Here is an 18880-nt window from a genome sequence, read left to right on the forward strand (position 1 = left end):
CAGTTGGCATTCTTATTGTGTTCATAAAATGGAACATTGAATGGAACATTTTCCAGTGGCACAAAAAGGCCCACACGTTGATCACTGTACTTGCTGCTGTTTTGTACTTACGGACGATATGCAAATGTACTGTACTCTTAACTACTACTGAGTTCGTAATAGACGTTCCACTTTACGTACAAAGTACGCCACTGTCGTAGGAATGGAATTCAGTAGGGGTGGGCGGATCGATCCAAATATCGATACTATTGTTGGAATTTACACAAACACAACACAAATGAAAAAAAAAGCTCACCCTACAGAGAACAACGAGCTGCAAGCGAAGTTGAGGGAGGAGGAGGAAGGGGGAGATCCCCAAGCCAGAACACTCCCTCGGACACAGAGACAACGTACTCTGGCAGAGGATTTTCAGTCCAAAAAAACCCCCAAAAGTTTAGAACAACTTTTGTTTTGTTTTTGGTAGAAGTATTTTATTTTTTACAATGTTAAAGGTTTTTACATTGTACTGTTTACTCTATTCGCACTTTCTGACTTTATTTTCAAAATATTGTGCAATGGAAGGTATTATAGTTGTCAACTTGACATTGGTATATTTGTATTTTCGTTACATTGGTGCTATTTTTGATTTGACTCTCTTGACTTTAGTTCTGAAATAGTTGTAGTAGAAGTATTTTTTTCTACTGTTAAAGGTTTTTACATTGTATTGTTTACACTATTTGAACTACTGACATTATTTTTAAAACATTTTGCAATGAGATGTATTTTAGTTGACATCGTTATTTTATTTTCGTTACATTGATCCTTTTTTGGTTTGACTCTCTTGACCTTTGCTCTGAAACAGTTGTTGTAGTAGAAGTATTTTATTTAAAGTTTGCATTGTAGTTATCTGATGAAAAAATCAAACATTTGGGTCGTAAAGATACAATTTATAGCTGAGTAATACATTTCCGTACCTCTAGTTTCGCAACTTTATCTGTCTTGCTTTTCCTTGTTTCATATTTCCAAGTACAATGTTTGGTAAAAATTGCCCAGAAATATTTAGCCTAACAGCATCCAAAGATTTAATTAAATGCATTTGTAAGCAATGCAATATTTTTACGTTGTCGAGCATGAAACTATGATCACCGTAAAAAACGAGTGTACGTGAACGCATCCATCGATAGCACGGCAAGCTAGCAATGGAGAAGTCTGAAGAGAGAGAATGGAGGGTAAAACTGGCACTGCAACGTTTATTTTATTGAACTAGTAGCTGATCCGTTCTAAAAATATTACCAAGTGTTCATGATAAGTCTTAACTGTAAATTAGCACGGTGATGTTGTGTTTGTGTTGCTAACCTGGCTACGTTAGCAACTATGACAGCTGTCTAATCATATTTTCTTGATGCATTCACACGTGAATTTGATTTTTTAATGCATTTCTAGACAAACCTCCATTGTAGATATTTCATCTTGAATATCTGCATGTGTGCCATTAACTTAACCCCGTGTATTTTAAAATCAATTTTAGGGTTTCATTTACTGATCTTAAATGACCTTAAAACCGTGGTAATATTTTTGCTATAATGTTTATGGTTGTGCTATTCATCGTACAATTTCCTAAGTTGTATTAAGTAAAAAAAAAAAATCAAACGCAGAAAATCAAGTTTCCTGGCTTTGTGTTGCAGACACCACGTGCCTGCAGCGATTACTGGAGTGAATACAGACACTGCAAGAGTTTGTGGAATCGATTCCATCACTACTACACTTATGGTACCTCTCCATCCTGCGAGCAGTGGAAAGAGGACTACTACAACTGTCAAGCGTGCAAGAAGAACACATGCGCTGAGGCCAAGGTGAAACTATTTTTCATGAGACATGTGCCATTCATATTTCTTGGTATTATACAATATATTGTGCTGGAGGAAATCATTTTTTTGGAACCAAAACTGTACGTCTGTACTCGTAAAAATGCTCCGATATACCATACACCCCCATACCACTTCACCAGCCCGATCTATACAGTACCTTCTCAGTAGGAGCCATGTCAGCTGGGTAGCGATACCTAAAGCAAGAAACACAGATGACTAGATTTTTAGACAATTACAAATTAGGATTTTTTTTAAATAATGGATGATTGACTCGGGAGGTTAGGGGGCCATCACTAATATTCATTTCACAAAGTAGAATAGTAATCTGTGTTCCTTACATTTGTCTAAAATTGCAAATTTACACACACACACAAAACGTTTATTCCAAGCAAGAAAAAAATGGTCCAATTGAAAACCATTGTAATTACATTTTTGAGCCCACGTTTATCTTAACATTAATTCAATTCATTGTTAATGTTTCAGTCTGGACTACTGGCTGCTGTCCACTAGATGGTGCTACTTTTCCCCATTCAAAGCATGCATCAAAATTTTACTGTTTCCTGCAAGGATACATTTACACTGATATTATAATCTTGTGTCGCTATGGTGTGTATGTAAGTTTTTAAAGTCCACGTTGGATAATGATTGAATTCATATTTAATATAAAGTACAAATTAAGTATGACATTTTTACAGCAGATTTGGTGAAGCTGACATTTTTTTTGAGTGTTTTAAGTTTTTTTTTTTTTTTAAATCTGTCAATCAATGTTTCTGACAATTACTGTGACCCCTCTAAGGGCCTGATAAAAATGTTAAAATTGTACAGTGGTGCTTTGAGATACAAGTTGAATTCACTACTTTACCATGCTTGTAACTCAAAACACGTGTATCTCAGATTACATTTCCCTATTGAAATGAATAGACATGCCATTCATCCATTCCAGGCCCACATAAAACTTAAGCATCCAATTTTGCAGCTTTGTGGTGATAAAAATAGCACTCTATAGCATCACACACTGGACAATGAAATAATGTGAAATAGAACTGAACTGTTTTTGTCATACTTTCTCATTTATTTCAATGCATATTGTACTACTGCTTCTGGCGTGTGCGCTTTGGCCGGTCCAATTTATGCTTACACACTATCCTGCATGGATGCAGCAACCAAACATATTGGACATGGACTAAAGTGGGATTCATATAGTTGTTGTCATGAAGGATAAAGAATTCTGTACATGACTGTGAGTACTCTTATATTGTCTAGATACGTGTTTTTGTTCAAATAGAAGTTACTTAAAGGTTCATGAAAACCCAGCAACATAGATGCTATTCACTGCCTATGTTAGCATTAACCTTAAGATAGCGGAGTAAACAAAAGTATTTATGTCAAATATTTCTGCAGCTCTTTGGTAGAGTGAGGATTTTTAGTAAGATTTAATTATAAAGAATGATTGCAAACACTAAATTGGGATTTCCATCTGCCTTACAGGAAGCGCTACAGAGAAGCGAAAGGAACCGACTAGCAGAGCAGAGGAAGTTCCCCCCAGTGTGGGAGCTGAGACAAGACCCACCCAGCGACTGGCACCTGCCCCTCAACCATGAAAAACCTCAAGACGCTTGAAACGTCATGGACAAATTACGCTGTAATCGAGGAAGAAACAGATTTATAATCTTTGTCATTGCACAGCGCTGTACTGTGTATATCACAACTGAATGACGTGTGTTTGAGTACTAAACACTGGAATTTAACTCGGGTTCTTCCTTATTGCTGTTTTTTTTTTTGTGCAGTGTGTAGTGCTTCAGTCCTTAAGAGCAAATCAAACAGTCCAACCTCACTGAATGACATGTTTGCTTCATATTTCATACATTGTTGATCCAGTAGTTGAAAGTTCATGACAACTGTTCTTCTTTTCCCATGAAACACAAAACCACATACACCGCTCATCACTGCGTGTAGACTTTAGTGATGTCAGTGTACTTCCCATCGGGGGCTTCATAGTCGGTGTTCGCCGGCGTGTATGCGGTGCCCTCATAGGAGAAGGGGAACATGAGGGGGTCTGGTTTCAGGGCTGCCTGGTAAAGCTCCTCTGATTCAGCCTTAAGCTCGTCCAGCGCCTCCTCCTGGGCTGCTAGTGCAAGCTCAATGGCATGCATCTCAGCCAAGTGCTGCTCCTGCAAAAACAGACGTCACATTAAGCCTGAAAACGATATGTGCAAGATCTTTTTTTTTTTTTTTTTTTGCTTTTAGTAAGAGGAAGGTGATTACATGTTTGTATCGACACCACTCCTTCAGCAGCAGAGCTCGGCCTTCGCTTTCATCAAATGACAGCCTGGAAGCTGAGCGGACCCTTTGCAAAAACAACAAATTCAGTATTATGGAATACGGTGTTGTTATCATTTCGGTTTTCCCGTAGGAAGTAAGAACATTGAATTAATCTGCGTAAACTGTTACCAACTCAAAACCTTTCTTAGCTATACAGGACAACAATGAACAGGTTCAATGTTAAGATGTCACAAAATATTTTAATGATGTGAAGAATTAATCATGCTTCTGACTTGCAAGTGTATTACGTCGTGACAGGCAAGGAGAAACAAGACTGCACCTAGTCTCATCCAAACATTTGGCTGGGATGATGAAGTCCTCGATTGGGATTAGCTCAGGCGGAACCTTCTCCAACTTTTTCAACTTCTTCTTCAGCCTCTCCTTCATCACCTGCTCTCTTTTGGGGTCCACTTTCTTCTTCTTCTTGGGCTCCGCACTTAAAAAAAAAGGACACACGCTGTCAACAAAAACTAGTTGAGGGACATACATTTACCACAAAATACTTGAACAGATCTGCAAAAGACAGGATGGTATTTTTACATTAATGCTCAAGGCTATTTATGTACATTTGCTTTGATTTGAGACAGTCCTAAAGTCAAACACTATTCCATTATAAAAGAGAATCAAGTGGTGTTTTTAACCAAATCCAAGACATATTCAACTCAGCTAGCTTACTGCTAACACACAACGCAAAAGGCCATAGACCAACTAATGAAACTTGCATCAATGTCGTTGTACTGATAACCTTGTTAGCAGCAGATATTTGAATAAAAATGATGCACATGACAATATAGGAACATGCAGGGGCAGATATTCTTTATCTTTTTATTTTCGCTCATTTCATTTTCACTTTGTCCTTCATTTTCATCTGTCAAAAAAAGCAAATTAGAGACCCGTCTTCATGTATTTTTATCTAAATATTATACTGCCCAAGGTGGCCAAAAGCAAAAGCACGAGGTCAGTGGGCATGAAATCATGACGCACAAACTGTATAATTCTTTACATTCTATCCAATTATGGTATTAGTGTCTGTTGTGTACTGTATAATACCGTAGATGTCTCTTTCTTTATAGAAAAAAAACTGATCAGAATTTAGTTTTGTGTTTTGGGGCTGATTTAATGGCATTTCTCTTCATTAATACCTGGGTAATATGATTTGAGCTAAGACTGTATCGTGCTAAAAATAAATTAGTCATTGGTCTTGATTTTCAGGGAATTAGGGGCTTCTTCGCAGTAAGTATGTCATGTCCTAGTATAAACCCTACCTGAGAGGAGCAGACGTCCTTAGTGTCATCACTGCAGTAAACCAAGGACTGTGAACGCCACCATTTTCTGCCAAAACACCACTGACAAGCCACACACAGCAGGAAAGACACTAGGTCAAGGCAAACAAGCTACAGAAGTAATGGTCCAGTGAATAACCTTTAGCAACAAGGGCCTTGACTTCCGTCAGATATCACTTTCTAAACTTACCCAATCGGCGACGCCTGTCGAGATAAAATCCTACCGATATAGCGAGTTACAGCGACGGCCATGTTTTTCAATTTACTCAAAACAGGAGCAGAAGAAAAGAAAACTGTAAATTCACATGTACCCAGGCATCTCTTCAATGCCCATAGACGCGGCGCGGGTTGATGACGTGTCAACAGTGACAGGGAGCAAACTTTCATTTTGCTTAAGCAGATTCGCGAATTTTGCGCCGCATAAATAATAGACGCTTGAATTTTGTTCCACTTTTATGTACTAACATTGAGCGATGAATAGATTTTAAAAAAACATATGAGTCGCATTGAGTATTTTGGTGCACCTTAGTTCCGGATAATTTATAATAAATATATTTTACAATATCAAATAAAATGCTCGAGGGGCTTAACTATTGCTACACAGATTTCTGACAGGGCTCTAACACCCCTAGCTCCAGTGTAGCACCGTTCCTGGCTGACAATATTGTATGTTGATTGATTGATAGATTTTTATACTGGATAGTGAATCCACGAAGGGGTGCACTGTACATTGAAAATAAAACACAACTTTCTTCCTTTCTTTCTTTCTTTCTTTCTTTCTTTCTTTCTTTCTTTCTTTCTTTCTTTCTTTCTTTCTTTCTATATATATACACACGCACACATATATTTCCATTCATCTGATTTTTTAACGTAACGATAACTGTGATAATTTTGGTGACTAACATTTTCATAGTTTCATCTCTAATCAATACGCACTGGCCTGGTATGTCGCCTTTTTTTCAGTGACCGCTAATCTATCTTTTCTCTTGACACTTCAGGAGGTGGGTGCTCCCTCCTCTGTCATGTGATCTCATTAAAGATGATCATTTTTAATGAGGTCACACCATGTTTTTGTACGGTGAGGGGTCTTCCCCAAGTTTGCCAACACAGCACAGGCCACTAAGCTCTAGTCAGACGTTTTGACTTTTGGGTCACTCTTGTGCATTCACAGGTCAGTTTAATCAAGTTTCACCGCAACACACAGGAATCGATATCAGGGTAGTACATAAATTAAAGATGCCCACAAAGAAGAAAAAAACAAAGCAGAGAGTGGTGCAGGAAACCAAAGATGTGGATGACGAGGACTGGGAGGATCGGCATCTGAAGCGTAAAACTCAGAAAGTGAGTGATGAGTCTGGAGAACGGAGGAAGAAGAAGCAGCAGCAGAAAGACAGTGATGAAGAAAGCTACGGCTCTTACACATCAACTAATGTGAGAAGCATCATGACAATAGGACAAGTTGAAGACAAAGCTAAGAAGAAGAAAAGTAAAGCAGTGAGCAGGGATGATCAGAGCACAGACGATGAAGACAACAACAACGGCAAGGGTAAAAAGGGAGAGGGCAATCTTCCTGATGTGATTGTGACCACTAAGAAAGCATCAAGTCGGCCTTCGAAAGACAAGATGGGGTCAAAAGATAAAAAGTCCAAGAAGGACTCAGAGAAAGAGGAGGAACAAGCAGCCGGTGATGAGGAGGAAGGGAAGAAGAAGAAGAAGGACAAGAAGAAGAAAGGATCTGTGAACAGCGATGAGGACAGCAAGAAGACGAAAGGGAAGAAGAAGAAGGTGGAAAATTATGCGGAAATCTATGAGAGTGAGCTTCGGAATTACCAGGCAGAACTGGTGGAGAACTACGAAGATGAGTACCACAAAAAGAAAGGTACATTCTTGACTTGAAACCGCCTTTAAAAAGAGTATCATCAATAGTGAGATAATCCAATGTTCATTTTGTTGAAAAGAAGAAGTGATGGAGGGAATACTGTGTGGCTATCATGTGTTTTTTTTTTTTTAAGCACCGTGTCCTTGGTGAAGTTACACTAATGTGTCGTGGGAAATTAACCAGTTTCACTTAGTTGGTCTTAAAAATTGTTATTTAGTACAATGAAATGCTTCAACTAAATGGAAGTTACATACATAACTTTATTGTCATTCTTTCAGTATCTACACTTTTTGTGGCATTTTTGTTTGGTGGTGTGCCATGAGATTTTTCAAACGCAGAACATGTGTGGCTCAATGAAAGTTTTGAAAATATGAGTAAATCAGGCTCTTAGAGTACAGACTTTGGTGTGAAGGCCAGGTCTCAATCACATAGGTAGATGTGGGGGAAAGACTTAACATCGGATGTCCTTTTTTTTTTTATGTGATGCTTTCTAAAACACACACATTTTTGTCCGTTCAACCTCTCAGTCTATGAAGTGGTGACCATCACGGGCGATGAGAGAGGAGCAGGCACGGATGCAAATGTGTTTGTAACTCTCTTTGGGGAATTCGGGATCACTCCCAAAGTCCATCTGGCCAGCAAGTGAGTTTCTCTTGGAAAGGGGATTGGAACATATTTTGCTAGTTGTCATATTTATGCCTTGATTATGACCCAGTTTGACTCAAGATAACTCCAACTACTGTTTTCCACTGAACTAAACTGTGCCGCTTTTTTTTTTACCCCAACAGCACAGAGAAAAGGTATGCTTGTCTTGTGATGTGATATTGTAGTGGATTTTAGTGTTGGCATTGCATGATTTGTTACAATTTGTATGTGGTTGTTGTAAATCTCACATTTTTAAAGTAGATTTGTCCCATGCTCAATATGCTTTTCAGGAGCCGCACTGCATTTGAGAGAGCCAAAACAGACGTGTTTCGAATAAGAACCCACAATGTTGGCTCCTTGAAGAAGATACGGTAATTGAAGAGACATTTTGTGTCATTAATAACCAGAGCCGGGCATCGCCTATTTCCCGTCTGCATATGTAATCGACCCACGTGGTCCAAGTGGGTCCGAGTCAGCCAAACGACGTCGAGAACGGACTTAACCTGTACCACGTCACACGCAGGTGCCGCACTCCTGATACGTACCTTGCGGTCCGGTCCCACAGACGCAGTGACGCTGCGCGTGTGTCTATTGTTTTTGTTTGATATGTTTTCTTTCTTTGGCGGCGTGTCTTTGTCTGCCTGTGATGTGATGATTACGTTCTCGACGCCGATTGGCTGTCGCCGACGAGTGACGGACCGGGACCACGCGGTCGATTAACTACGCAGGACGGAACGCGGTGGCGGTTAGGCGATTCCCAGTTCCGTTAATAACTATTGTCAACCACAATACCACAATGTGTCTTTTTTGATCCCAGCATAGAGCATGACAACACGGGCCTGAACGCCAGCTGGTTCTTGCACAGGGTGGTGGTGACGGACGTGATCAGGCCTCACCTGAGGTACTATTTTGCTTGTAACAACTGGCTCAGCAAAGCGGAAGGAGATCGCCTTTTCGTTCGAGATTTACTGGGCACTGCGGACCCCATGGACATTCCCAAATGTAAACAACACTGACAGCTTGTTTTTATACATACCTTCAGTTGAATTCAGACATTTTATCACGTTTTGCTCATTTTCCAGATAATAAGTATATGGTCAGCGTATTCACTGCAGATGTAAAAGGTAGCGGAACAGATGCTGACGTCTTCATTAATATCTTTGGAGAGTTTGGAGAGACAGGTAAGGAGAATGAATCAAAGGTTTGACTCCTTTGCAAGAATCAGATTTTTATTTGCATGTATAGCATGTAAATTATGAGGCAATAAAATGTTCTCTGCAGGTCCGCGAGTTGAAAAAAGGCATTCTGATTAATATTGCGTTGTTGGATAGGAGTTAAGCAGCAAAATCCACGGTGGATTTTGGTTTTTAGCCATCTCAGGGGGCAGCCATTTTGTCACTTCTGTTGACCGAAAATGACATCACAAATGCTCAGGGCTCAGGTAACGACCAATCACGTCTGAGTTTCAGAAAACAGGTGAGCCGTGATTAATCGTGACCTAAGCCCTGAGCAACTGTGATGTCATTTTCAGTCGACAGAAGTGACAAAATGGTGATGGCTAAAAACGGGGTAGATTAACTCATTCATACGAAAAAAAAAAGTTGGGGCTGACTTCCCCTTTAAGTTTAAATCACAATACCGTTACCGTAAAGGGATTCACTTTATTCTGTGACACCAATATTAGGCCATTTTACCCCTCCCTATGTGAAACCTGCCTATTTATTGACATCGAGTGATGATGTGATCAAAGATGTGATATGATGTGATGACTTCTCAACGTTGTGTGTTTTTTGTTCTGTAGAGTTACACCATAATTGTTTATTGCAGTCCACTTTTTCTTGACACGTTGGTACATTTATCCATGTTAGATGTATGAATTTGTCTTTTAAATATTTAAATATAATACTTTTAAATATGATTCCAAAAATGTCTTTAGAATAAGAAATGCCTCCATCACAGACTGCAGTTGTGTAAAGATCATCATGTGCAGAAATGTGGTACACTGTATACTACTGTTGCATTTTCCTTTGAAATAAAATACTGTACTATTATTTTAAGAAATAATCAAATTACTACAAACATATTCTGGGGGGTTAAATGTTTAATTTGACAAATCTTTGTTTGCTTGTTTTAGGGGAAAGGCTACTAAACACAGACAAAAACAACTTTGAGAAAGGCACAGAGGACAAATTCACCATTGAAGCACCGAACTTGGGGAAAGTGAGGAAGATCACTATCGGCCATAATAACAAGGGCTCTTCTGCGGGATGGTTTGTAGACAAGGTAGAACACAACCATTAAAAAAAAACCCGTTTGATCCAAGTAACTGAGTAGACATAACTAGTCAAAGTGATTAAAGAAAAGGTCATTCGTATAAATGAATATAAATCGTTGTCATTTCAAAAATAAATTGGTGCACTTACTGCACTTCAGTCTGCCTGTGTTGAGGTACTTAAGATACGCGAGCCTCTTATTGCCTTTCTGAGTCACGTATACGACGACATGAGCTCATTCCAACGCTAGCATTCATGCATAAACGCACACACACACACACACGCGCACACAAGCGCACAGGTGGGACGTGCATGATGTCATCCTAGCCAACATGTAAAGGGAAACCCGTCCCCATTAAGGGATTAGCTTCCATCAAACAGACAGACAGACAAGTTGGTAGATTTGCAGTGTTGACTGACACCAAAGCTAAGGCTACATTTACATTTACATTCCCGGCGCCCACAGCAGCCACTCTTGCCCCAAATTTGGTGTGCTGTGGGATTTAGACCAGTGTTTTCTCTGTATTCAAATCTTGCAAAGTGTTCTTATCGTCTAACATGGTATCTGTGATAGAGGGATGAGACTCAGACGGCGCACCTGTTTTCTAAAGCCGAGCCATGATTGGTCGTTATCTGAGCACTCAGCAACTGTGATGTCATTTTCATCACTTTTCAACGGTGCTCCCGTTGCTGTTATTTATCTTAAGGTGATCCTGGACGATCTGGGAAACAAACTAGTGTACGAATTTCCTGTCAGTCGTTGGTTTGCCATCGATGAGGACGATGGCAAGATACAGAGAGACATTTTGGTGGGCGGAAGCCAACCCACAGGTAAGAAAAAAATATTTATTTTTCCCGTTGAATATCAAATATTTGACTTGTTGTGACAACGTCGTGTTGATTCTTCATTCAATAGTTATTTCATGTCGTTGCTGTTGCTCCTGTGAACCATAGTGACACAACAGGCAGTCTCACATGTAACTATTCCTGTCAGGGATCGTGTACAACGTCCAGATTGTAACCGGAAACATCCGAGGAGCTGGGACCAACTCCAAAATCCACATAGTCATGCATGGCAGCAAAGGCTTAAAGAATAGCGGCAAGGTCCGTGGATTACGCTCATGCTTGCTTGGTCTATGTGATGCGTCATCATCATTGGGATTCTGTTTATTAAAAAAAAAAAAAAAAAAGGTAAATCAATAGATAACTTTACTCTGTCTTCAGGTGTTTCTGGAAGGCGGCAAATTTGAGCGTGGCCTTACTGACATCTTCAACGTCGAGATCGCCGCACTTCTCAGCCCCCTCAGCAGGGTTACCATCGGACATGATAATAACGGGGTCAGTGCTGGCTGGTACTGTGAGAAGGTGAGAAACATACAAACGCAATAAATAAAGTGTAAACCCCATATTTTCCAGGCTATAAGCCACTACTTTTTTCAGAGGTTTTGAACCATGCGGCTTATATAAAGGTGCGGCTTACATGCGTTTTAAAAATATATATATATAGTGGGTGCGGCTTATGTAAGGGTGCGGCTTATATATGTTTTTTCCATTATTTTTATATGAGAGAGTGGGTGCACCTCATATAAAGGTGCATCTTATATATGTTTTTTCATTTTTTTTTTTAAAAGGGCGGCCTATATAAAGGTGTGGCTTATATATGGTTTTTTTCGTTATTTTTTTCAGAGCTTATATGAAGGTGCGGTTTATATATGATTTTTTCTTTTTTTTGTAAATAGAGTGGGTGCGGTTTATATAAAGGTGCCGCTTACATACATTTTTTCATTATTTGCCGCAAATAGAGTAGGTGCGCCTTATATAAATGTGCTGCTTGTAGTCCAGAAAATATGGGTATATCAGAGCCTAATGTTGCTTGTTTTGCAGGTGGTAGTATACTGTCCATTCACGGGCATTGAGCAGACCTTCCCGTGCTCTAAATGGCTGGATGAGAAGGAAGGAGACGGACTGATTGAGCGAGAACTCTATGAGATGGTCTCACTCCGGCATAGAAGGCAAAAGAGTACGATAAATCTTCAGTCGTAAGACAAAAATAGGGTCCCATTAGCTCCTGGGCTTCAGTTTGTGGTAAAAGATGAATTCAAGCCAAACGCCATTGAGTGATGTGCTTCTCACTTAGAGCATCCCTGGTCCTTGTGGATCTGGACATCCGACTTGGCCAATGCCGGAAGCGACGCCGATATTTATTTCCAGGTGTACGGAGACAAAGGCAAGTCAGACGAGATAAAACTAGACAACAAAACAGACAATTTTGAGAGAGGACAAGTGGACAGGTTTGTGGTGAGTACTATTATCTCATCAAAGACCCACTGTTAGACATGAAGTGCATCCCTCATTGCCTGGTATGAACGATCAGAGCTTCTCCGCTACAGGTCGAGCTGCCTGATTTGGGAATTCTGACCAAACTCCGTATCTGGCATCAGAGGAGAAATCCTTTTGCGGGATGGCATCTAAGTAAGGTGAGGCCTAACCAACATTGAATGACATTGAATAAAAAGTAACAAGATAAAAAAAAAAAAAAAGCATTTAGAGTAAGGTTAAATTAGTACCTTCTCATTTATTCGCATAGATGCTTCTGGGTGAATTTTCGTTGTTTGTTAACACATTTTGCATCCAAGTATTGTTTTTCCGTAATCAGGCAACGCTGATGAAAACATTAACAAAGGATAAATATAATTTTCCTTGTGAGCGATGGCTGGACACTAATGAAGATGATAATGAGGTGGTGAGAGAGCTTCCTGCCATGGGCCGGCAAATTGCTGACCCACTACCTCGTATGTATTCAATAAATAATATTAAAATACACATATATGTACAGTATATATAAGGGATGTAATCATTCACTCAAGCCCCTATTCGATTTTCAGTCTCAGATTTTTGATTCGATTGGATTTTTAAAAAATCACTACCATGCTTGTCTGTGTGCGCTAGTGTGGTGCTGCAGCCATCCACAAACGCAATACGCAATGATGTTTGGTGCAAGCGTATAATTTGATTTACGCATTAAAAATTTGGTATGCATCTGGAATGAAAAAAAAAGGAAAAACGTCATTTTTAGACAAATTTAATCAAACCAACTAAAATGTTTTAATCAATTTTTGATTAAACGTTACATCATATATATACCAGGTATATAATAACCTTTACATCATCATACAACTTTTGATGGATTTAAGGACTGACGGGAAGTTGTGTTCTGCAGTGATAAAGTACAGAGTGACTGTTTGCACCGGGACCGTCGGTGGCAGTGGTACAGACGCGTCGGTTTTTCTCAATCTGATCGGCGAGCACGGCGACACGGGAGATCGAGCGTTGGTCAACTGCAAAAATAACATCAACAAGTTTGAGAAGGGAAATGTGAGTAGATGCAGATCCCTGCACGGACGTCGTTTAGTCTTAGTCAGTGTTTTCACCAACCTAAAATGAAGTCTGTTTGTTCAAAGGGCCAAAATGCTATGAAAAATAGATGACAACTATTATGTTGTACTTTCATCATGCTTACGACAGGATTGACCAAAAGCGGATGTTCCAGTTTTTTGTGTATAAGCCCATGTTTTGCTTCTGTCTCTCCTCGCTCATGAAATGCTTTGTGATGAGAGCAGCTCGGGCTCCAACCTCTTCAAATAAATGACTTCTCTGCGGAAAAGAAAAATCATTACAAATAAGCATGGGCTGAATTTAGAAGCTTGAAGGGGAAGTCAATGCAAACATTTTTTTTCAAGAATATGTTCTATGCAAGCCCACTAGTTGAAACATGGCATTCTGATAAATATTGCGTTTGTGGAATAAGTGTGAATCCACTGGTTTTTAGCCATCTCTGGGGGCGGCCATTTTGTCTTCTGTCGACGGCTGACCTGTTTTCTGAATCTGAGCCGTGATTGGTCGTTGTTGTTGTGCAGTTGTGATATCATTTTCAGTCGACAGAAGACAAAATGGCCGCCCCCAGAGATGACTAAAAACCAGTGCCTTTTTCCGCTTAACTTATATTCCACAAACGCAAGATTAATCAGAAAGCCGTGTTTCAACCAGTGTCCCTAGAGGGAACATATTCTTGAAAAAAATATGTTTGGGTTGATTTCCACTTTTGTCCGCTGAATTAGAATTGCAGAATTTGTACCAATGGAAGCGGGTGTTGATGCCGCTGTTGTGCTGCGCCGTCCTCAGCTGGATGAGTTCATCATCGAGGCTGTTGCCATTGGTCGGATTCGCAGGGTGAGGATTGGACATGACGGCAAAGGCGGAGGCTGCGGCTGGTTCCTTGAAAAAGTCGCCGTGAGAGAGGAAGGACGAGCGGAGGCTTACGCCATGGAGTTTCCCTGCAACAGGTGAGAGGCACGTTCGGGTGAGCTGACGTCGGCGTCGCTGGTGCGAAGCTTTCCTCACATGCCGCATGTTGTGCAGGTGGCTCGATCGCAATGAGGACGATGGACAGATTGTTCGAGAGTTAGTCCCGTTCTCGGACGGACAGCGCCTTTACAGTACGAAAGTCAACTTTGTACGATCGCGCGTGTGTGCTTCTTGACACTTGCGCTCGTGTGCACGCTCCAGATGTCGGCTATCACGTCGCAGTGAAGACGGGCAGCATCCCCGGGGGCAGCTCGGATTCCACCGTCTATGTCAAACTCTACGGGGACAAAGGCGACGCCAGTAAAACGACGCTGGTGGTCTCCGACAACAACCTGAGTAACTACTTTGAAACGGGTCGCATTGACATCTTCACCGTGGAAACCTCTGATATTGGACAGGTGAGATATCGGCCGCACCCTCCGAGGCGAAGACAAAATCCAGCCGGCGGTTTGACTTCTCTCCGCAGATCAACCGCCTGATGATCGGCCACAACAACGAAGGCATGCGGGCCGGCTGGTTTTTGGACAGCGTTCAGATCCTGGTGCCTGTGAACGGGAAGCACTACATGTTCCCATGCCATCGCTGGCTGTCCAAAGGGGAAGCCGACGGCAAGACGGAGGTGGAGATTTACCCCAGCGAGATCCTGGACATGCAACAACGTATGCCACACTTTTACATGAATGTTCGAGTTTGCCTTTGCAAAAGGACTGTTGACTAATTGTCATAGTTATGCATTGAAGAAACAGAAGGAACTTGTCGGAACAGGAAAAATATCCAGTAACACCCCGACACAAGTATAATGCGCGCGGCTCCCTTGCTGCCGTTCTTTTTTTCCAGTGATCAACTACGAATTGATAGTAGTGACCGGGGATGAGATGTTTGCGGGCACCAATGCCAAAGTGTTTGTCCAGATCTACGGCGACAAAGGCAAGACAGAGGTCATCAAGCTTGACAGCCGGTCCAACAACTTTGAGAGGAGATCCACGGACATATTCAAGGTAGCTTGGCAGGGTGAAAACAGGACGTACCGGAAAAGCAGTGGCCGGAAGTAACAAAGTAAAAATACTTCAGTACATTTTTCAGGTGGCTGTATTTGTCTAATGCGTTTGAAAAATATAGAAATAAATTCCTGGGATTGAATGGCTGGACTGTGAAATGACAAATAAATACGTCCCTGGCAGTGAATGAGTTGAATAAATATTGATTGATTAACTCAGTCAATCCCAAAGACCTATTTTTATGACAAGACACTTGGCACTGAACGAGTTAATTTCTCCAAATAGATGTGTTACTTCTTTTTAACATTGGCATAAGATGACGTAAAAATTATGCAAATAAAGGCAACCGCGTTTCAGATTCTGATTGATCGAGCCATTTAGATCTTAATCTGAGTCTCAATTCGCGTTTAGGAATAAATTAAAATGCTTAATCCATCAGGATTCTTAAATTAAGTGGAGAAGGTAAGAGAAGAAGGCTTCTCAAAGTTTTTCCAAACTTCTAGAAGTTTTCTACCTTTTTGTGATAAATGTGCGTAACCAACAGCAACGTCAGCAAGAGCCAGACGCTATTATATATCGCACCGCTTTCAGTGTCAGTGTCAAACACGTTTCGTCCTTAAAATGGGAGTCTAAAAGCAGGCAAAAATGATCAACTATATTCAAATTCAATTAACTCGTTCACTGACAGACATTTTCAGAACCTCTTTTACCCAAACATTTGAAAAAAATTGAAAAAAATGTCAACATGTTCCTGGGATTGAACAGCTGGACTGTGAAAAGACAAATAAATATGTCAATGGGAGCGAGTGAGTTAACTGAAGGGGAACATAAAATGGTTATTTAACTAGTAACTAGTAACTCTAACGTCAGACAAAAACTGATTTCAAAAGACCATATGTTGAGGGGAAAATCAAACTTTTGTCAGTACAGTACAAAGATGCGGAGGCAACCTTGGCCGGGTTTTCCTTGGGCCCCCAAATGACCAGCCACGCCCCCGATTACGCAATTACTGTACTTTCGCTTCAGTCCAGCGTGAACTGAAACAAAGGTCTCTTATCACCGCTGCCCCTCAAGATCGAAGCCAAAGACGTGGGAAAGGTGTTCAAGATCCGCATTGGCCACGACGGCTCGGGTGTCGGATCCGGCTGGTTCCTGGACACGGTGGAGGTCAAACGCCTCACGATGGCTATGGTGCCTAAGGAGAAGAAGAAGGAGGACATGAAGAAGAAGAAGAAAAAGAAGAAGGAGGAGGACGAGGAGGAGGAGGAAGGAGCGGAGGAAGTGCAGGAAGTGGTGGTGACGTATCATTTCCCCTGCTCGCGGTGGCTGTCCCGCGGAGAGGAGGATGGCGAGCTGCAGGTGGAGCTGCTGCCAGACGGAGCCGAAGAACTGGAAGGTAAAACTGTCTCGCCCATTAAGTCGTTTTGTGCTCTGTACGGTGGTGCCTTGCGTACCCGTGACCCAACTTTTTCTTTTGCCAGCCAATCGCAGGGCACACAGAGACAAACATCCGCACTCACAATCACACCTAGGGGCAATTTAGAGAGTCCAATCAACTTATCATACATGTTTTTGGAATGTGGGAGGAAAGCGGAGTACCCACGCAGGCACGCGGAGAACATGCAAACGCCACACAGGGAGGCCGGGATCGAACCCACGGCCTCTGAACTGTGAGGCGGACGTGCTAACCAGTCGACCACCGTGCCGCCCCTGTTTGCATTTAGTTCTCCTCTAATGTCAAAACTCTCACGTCGCAATTAAAGAAACCATCAATATTACTCATGTACATGCAAATGTGCCATATGCGTCATTTAGATACGTTTGGGTCGACTTCCGCTTTAAGTTCAAAAGATTTGAGTATTTTCAGTCACACATATACTGTGTTATTGTAATAGAAGGAACTTCTGTCTTGATTTGCCACTGTTTCCTGCCTACAATGTAGGACAGAAGGTTAAGGAGGGGTTAGTAATTGATCCCTTCTATTGTCTGGCAGTCAACACCTACGAAGTGTGCGTCTTCACGGGTGACGTGCTGGGAGCCGGGAGCGACGCCGACGTCTTCATTAATATTTACGGCGAGAACGGAGACAGCGGAGAGCGCTATCTCAAAAACTCAGACAACATCAACAAATTCGAGCGAGGCGAGGTACGTCGACTCGTCTCATCGGGATGTCTTTGTCACAATGTTGTCTGTGCTGCAAATTTAAGCAATGCTTGATCCCCAAAACTCCACACAACACGACCCCGAGACTAAGGTAGGATATGCTACAATTACAAGCCTGCGTCCTCCTCAAACTGGCAAGCCGAGTGTGACCGAGAGGAGCTGAGAGGCACCCACTGTGTCACTGAACCTGTCCTACTTTTACTCATTACTTGAATCCAACTTATGAATTATTCAACTCGGTGTTACACCCTCGCATTGCAGGCACATAAATCATGTCCTCACACAATTACACTGGGTTTATTTCTTATCCATCACAAGAGGGATTAGCATATTGCCATCAAAGAAGTTTGGGATGGAAAATGAACGTACCGGCAACCGGACTTCGGGACCTATTTTCGTACCCGGCGCAAGTCTCAGGCAAAGCGCAGTGTAACTGTGTGCATGGGGGGAGTTAGTTTTGTTTTTTTATGGCATCTTGGCAGACGCGCACAGTTAGAAAAGTGAACAGTCGACTTGTTTCTTGACCCATGGAAGCGCCTCATTCCCTTTAAAGTGGAAGTCAATGCCAACAGTTTTTTTTCAAGAACATGTTCTATACAAGCCCACTAGTTGAAACAAGGCATTTTGATAAATATCGCGTTTGTGGAATAAGTGTTAATGCACTCGCTTTAGCCATCTCTGGGGGCGGCCATTTTGTCTTCTGTCGACTGAAAATGACATCACAACTGCTCACAACGACCAATCACGGCTCAGATTCAGAAAACAGGTCGGCCGTGATTGGTGGTGTGAGCAGTTGTGATGTCATTTTCAGTCGACAGAAGACAAAATGGCCGCCGCCCCCGAAATGAATTAAAAACGGGTGGATTAACACTTATTCCACAAACGCAACATGAATCAGAATGTTTCAACTAGTGGGGCTGCATAGAACATATCCTTGAAAAAAAATGGTTTGGATTGACTGAAACATTGTTGCCTTGACACTAACAACAAGTGTCATTTTGTGTTGCAGGAGGACGTGTTCATCGTAACAGCTATTGATTTGGGTCCTCTGAAGAAGCTTCGGATCCGTCACGACAATACGCGCTCGTATTCATCGTGGTATCTG

General features: G+C 41.5%; 3 protein-coding genes across 3 annotated transcripts in view; 2 read left to right on the forward strand and 1 right to left on the reverse strand.

The window, feature by feature from the left end:
- The first annotated feature begins 1113 nt into the window (after nucleotides 1-1113).
- Nucleotides 1114-3595, forward strand: c5h22orf39 (chromosome 5 C22orf39 homolog). The gene is made up of 3 exons (XM_086032057.1): nucleotides 1114-1208; nucleotides 1665-1832; nucleotides 3336-3595. The coding sequence occupies exons 1-3, from the start codon at nucleotides 1179-1181 to the stop codon at nucleotides 3465-3467; spliced, it is 330 nt and encodes a 109-aa protein (XP_085888183.1). The 5' UTR covers nucleotides 1114-1178; the 3' UTR covers nucleotides 3468-3595.
- On the reverse strand, nucleotides 2897-5827 carry mrpl40 (mitochondrial ribosomal protein L40). Its single transcript, XM_086032056.1, has 5 exons — nucleotides 5643-5827; nucleotides 5435-5515; nucleotides 4450-4605; nucleotides 4113-4194; nucleotides 2897-4018 (listed from the first exon to the last, which is right to left on the reverse strand). Exons 1-5 carry the CDS (start codon nucleotides 5702-5704, stop codon nucleotides 3791-3793), a joined length of 609 nt encoding a protein of 202 aa, XP_085888182.1. The 5' UTR covers nucleotides 5705-5827; the 3' UTR covers nucleotides 2897-3790.
- A 1068-nt stretch (nucleotides 5828-6895) lies between these two features.
- Nucleotides 6896-18880, forward strand: part of loxhd1b (lipoxygenase homology PLAT domains 1b) — a 22955-nt gene continuing 10970 nt past the window's right edge. The window contains exons 1-23 of the mRNA XM_086030937.1: nucleotides 6896-7331; nucleotides 7859-7973; nucleotides 8120-8131; nucleotides 8267-8347; nucleotides 8794-8978; nucleotides 9059-9157; nucleotides 10111-10259; nucleotides 10957-11080; nucleotides 11244-11353; nucleotides 11474-11614; nucleotides 12134-12269; nucleotides 12387-12547; nucleotides 12640-12726; nucleotides 12906-13041; nucleotides 13470-13624; nucleotides 14432-14592; nucleotides 14669-14745; nucleotides 14816-15012; nucleotides 15081-15273; nucleotides 15452-15612; nucleotides 16687-17008; nucleotides 17606-17757; nucleotides 18785-18880. The exon at nucleotides 18785-18880 is cut by the window's right edge and continues 38 nt beyond it. Coding sequence (XP_085887063.1) covers nucleotides 6896-7331; nucleotides 7859-7973; nucleotides 8120-8131; nucleotides 8267-8347; nucleotides 8794-8978; nucleotides 9059-9157; nucleotides 10111-10259; nucleotides 10957-11080; nucleotides 11244-11353; nucleotides 11474-11614; nucleotides 12134-12269; nucleotides 12387-12547; nucleotides 12640-12726; nucleotides 12906-13041; nucleotides 13470-13624; nucleotides 14432-14592; nucleotides 14669-14745; nucleotides 14816-15012; nucleotides 15081-15273; nucleotides 15452-15612; nucleotides 16687-17008; nucleotides 17606-17757; nucleotides 18785-18880 — 3486 coding nt within the window. The remainder of the gene's footprint in view (nucleotides 7332-7858; nucleotides 7974-8119; nucleotides 8132-8266; nucleotides 8348-8793; nucleotides 8979-9058; nucleotides 9158-10110; nucleotides 10260-10956; nucleotides 11081-11243; nucleotides 11354-11473; nucleotides 11615-12133; nucleotides 12270-12386; nucleotides 12548-12639; nucleotides 12727-12905; nucleotides 13042-13469; nucleotides 13625-14431; nucleotides 14593-14668; nucleotides 14746-14815; nucleotides 15013-15080; nucleotides 15274-15451; nucleotides 15613-16686; nucleotides 17009-17605; nucleotides 17758-18784) is intronic.

This window comes from Filicampus tigris, chromosome 5 (assembly GCF_054856515.1).
Source record: "Filicampus tigris isolate MCC_2025a chromosome 5, RoL_Ftig_1.0, whole genome shotgun sequence".
Taxonomy (NCBI): Eukaryota; Metazoa; Chordata; class Actinopteri; order Syngnathiformes; family Syngnathidae; genus Filicampus; species Filicampus tigris.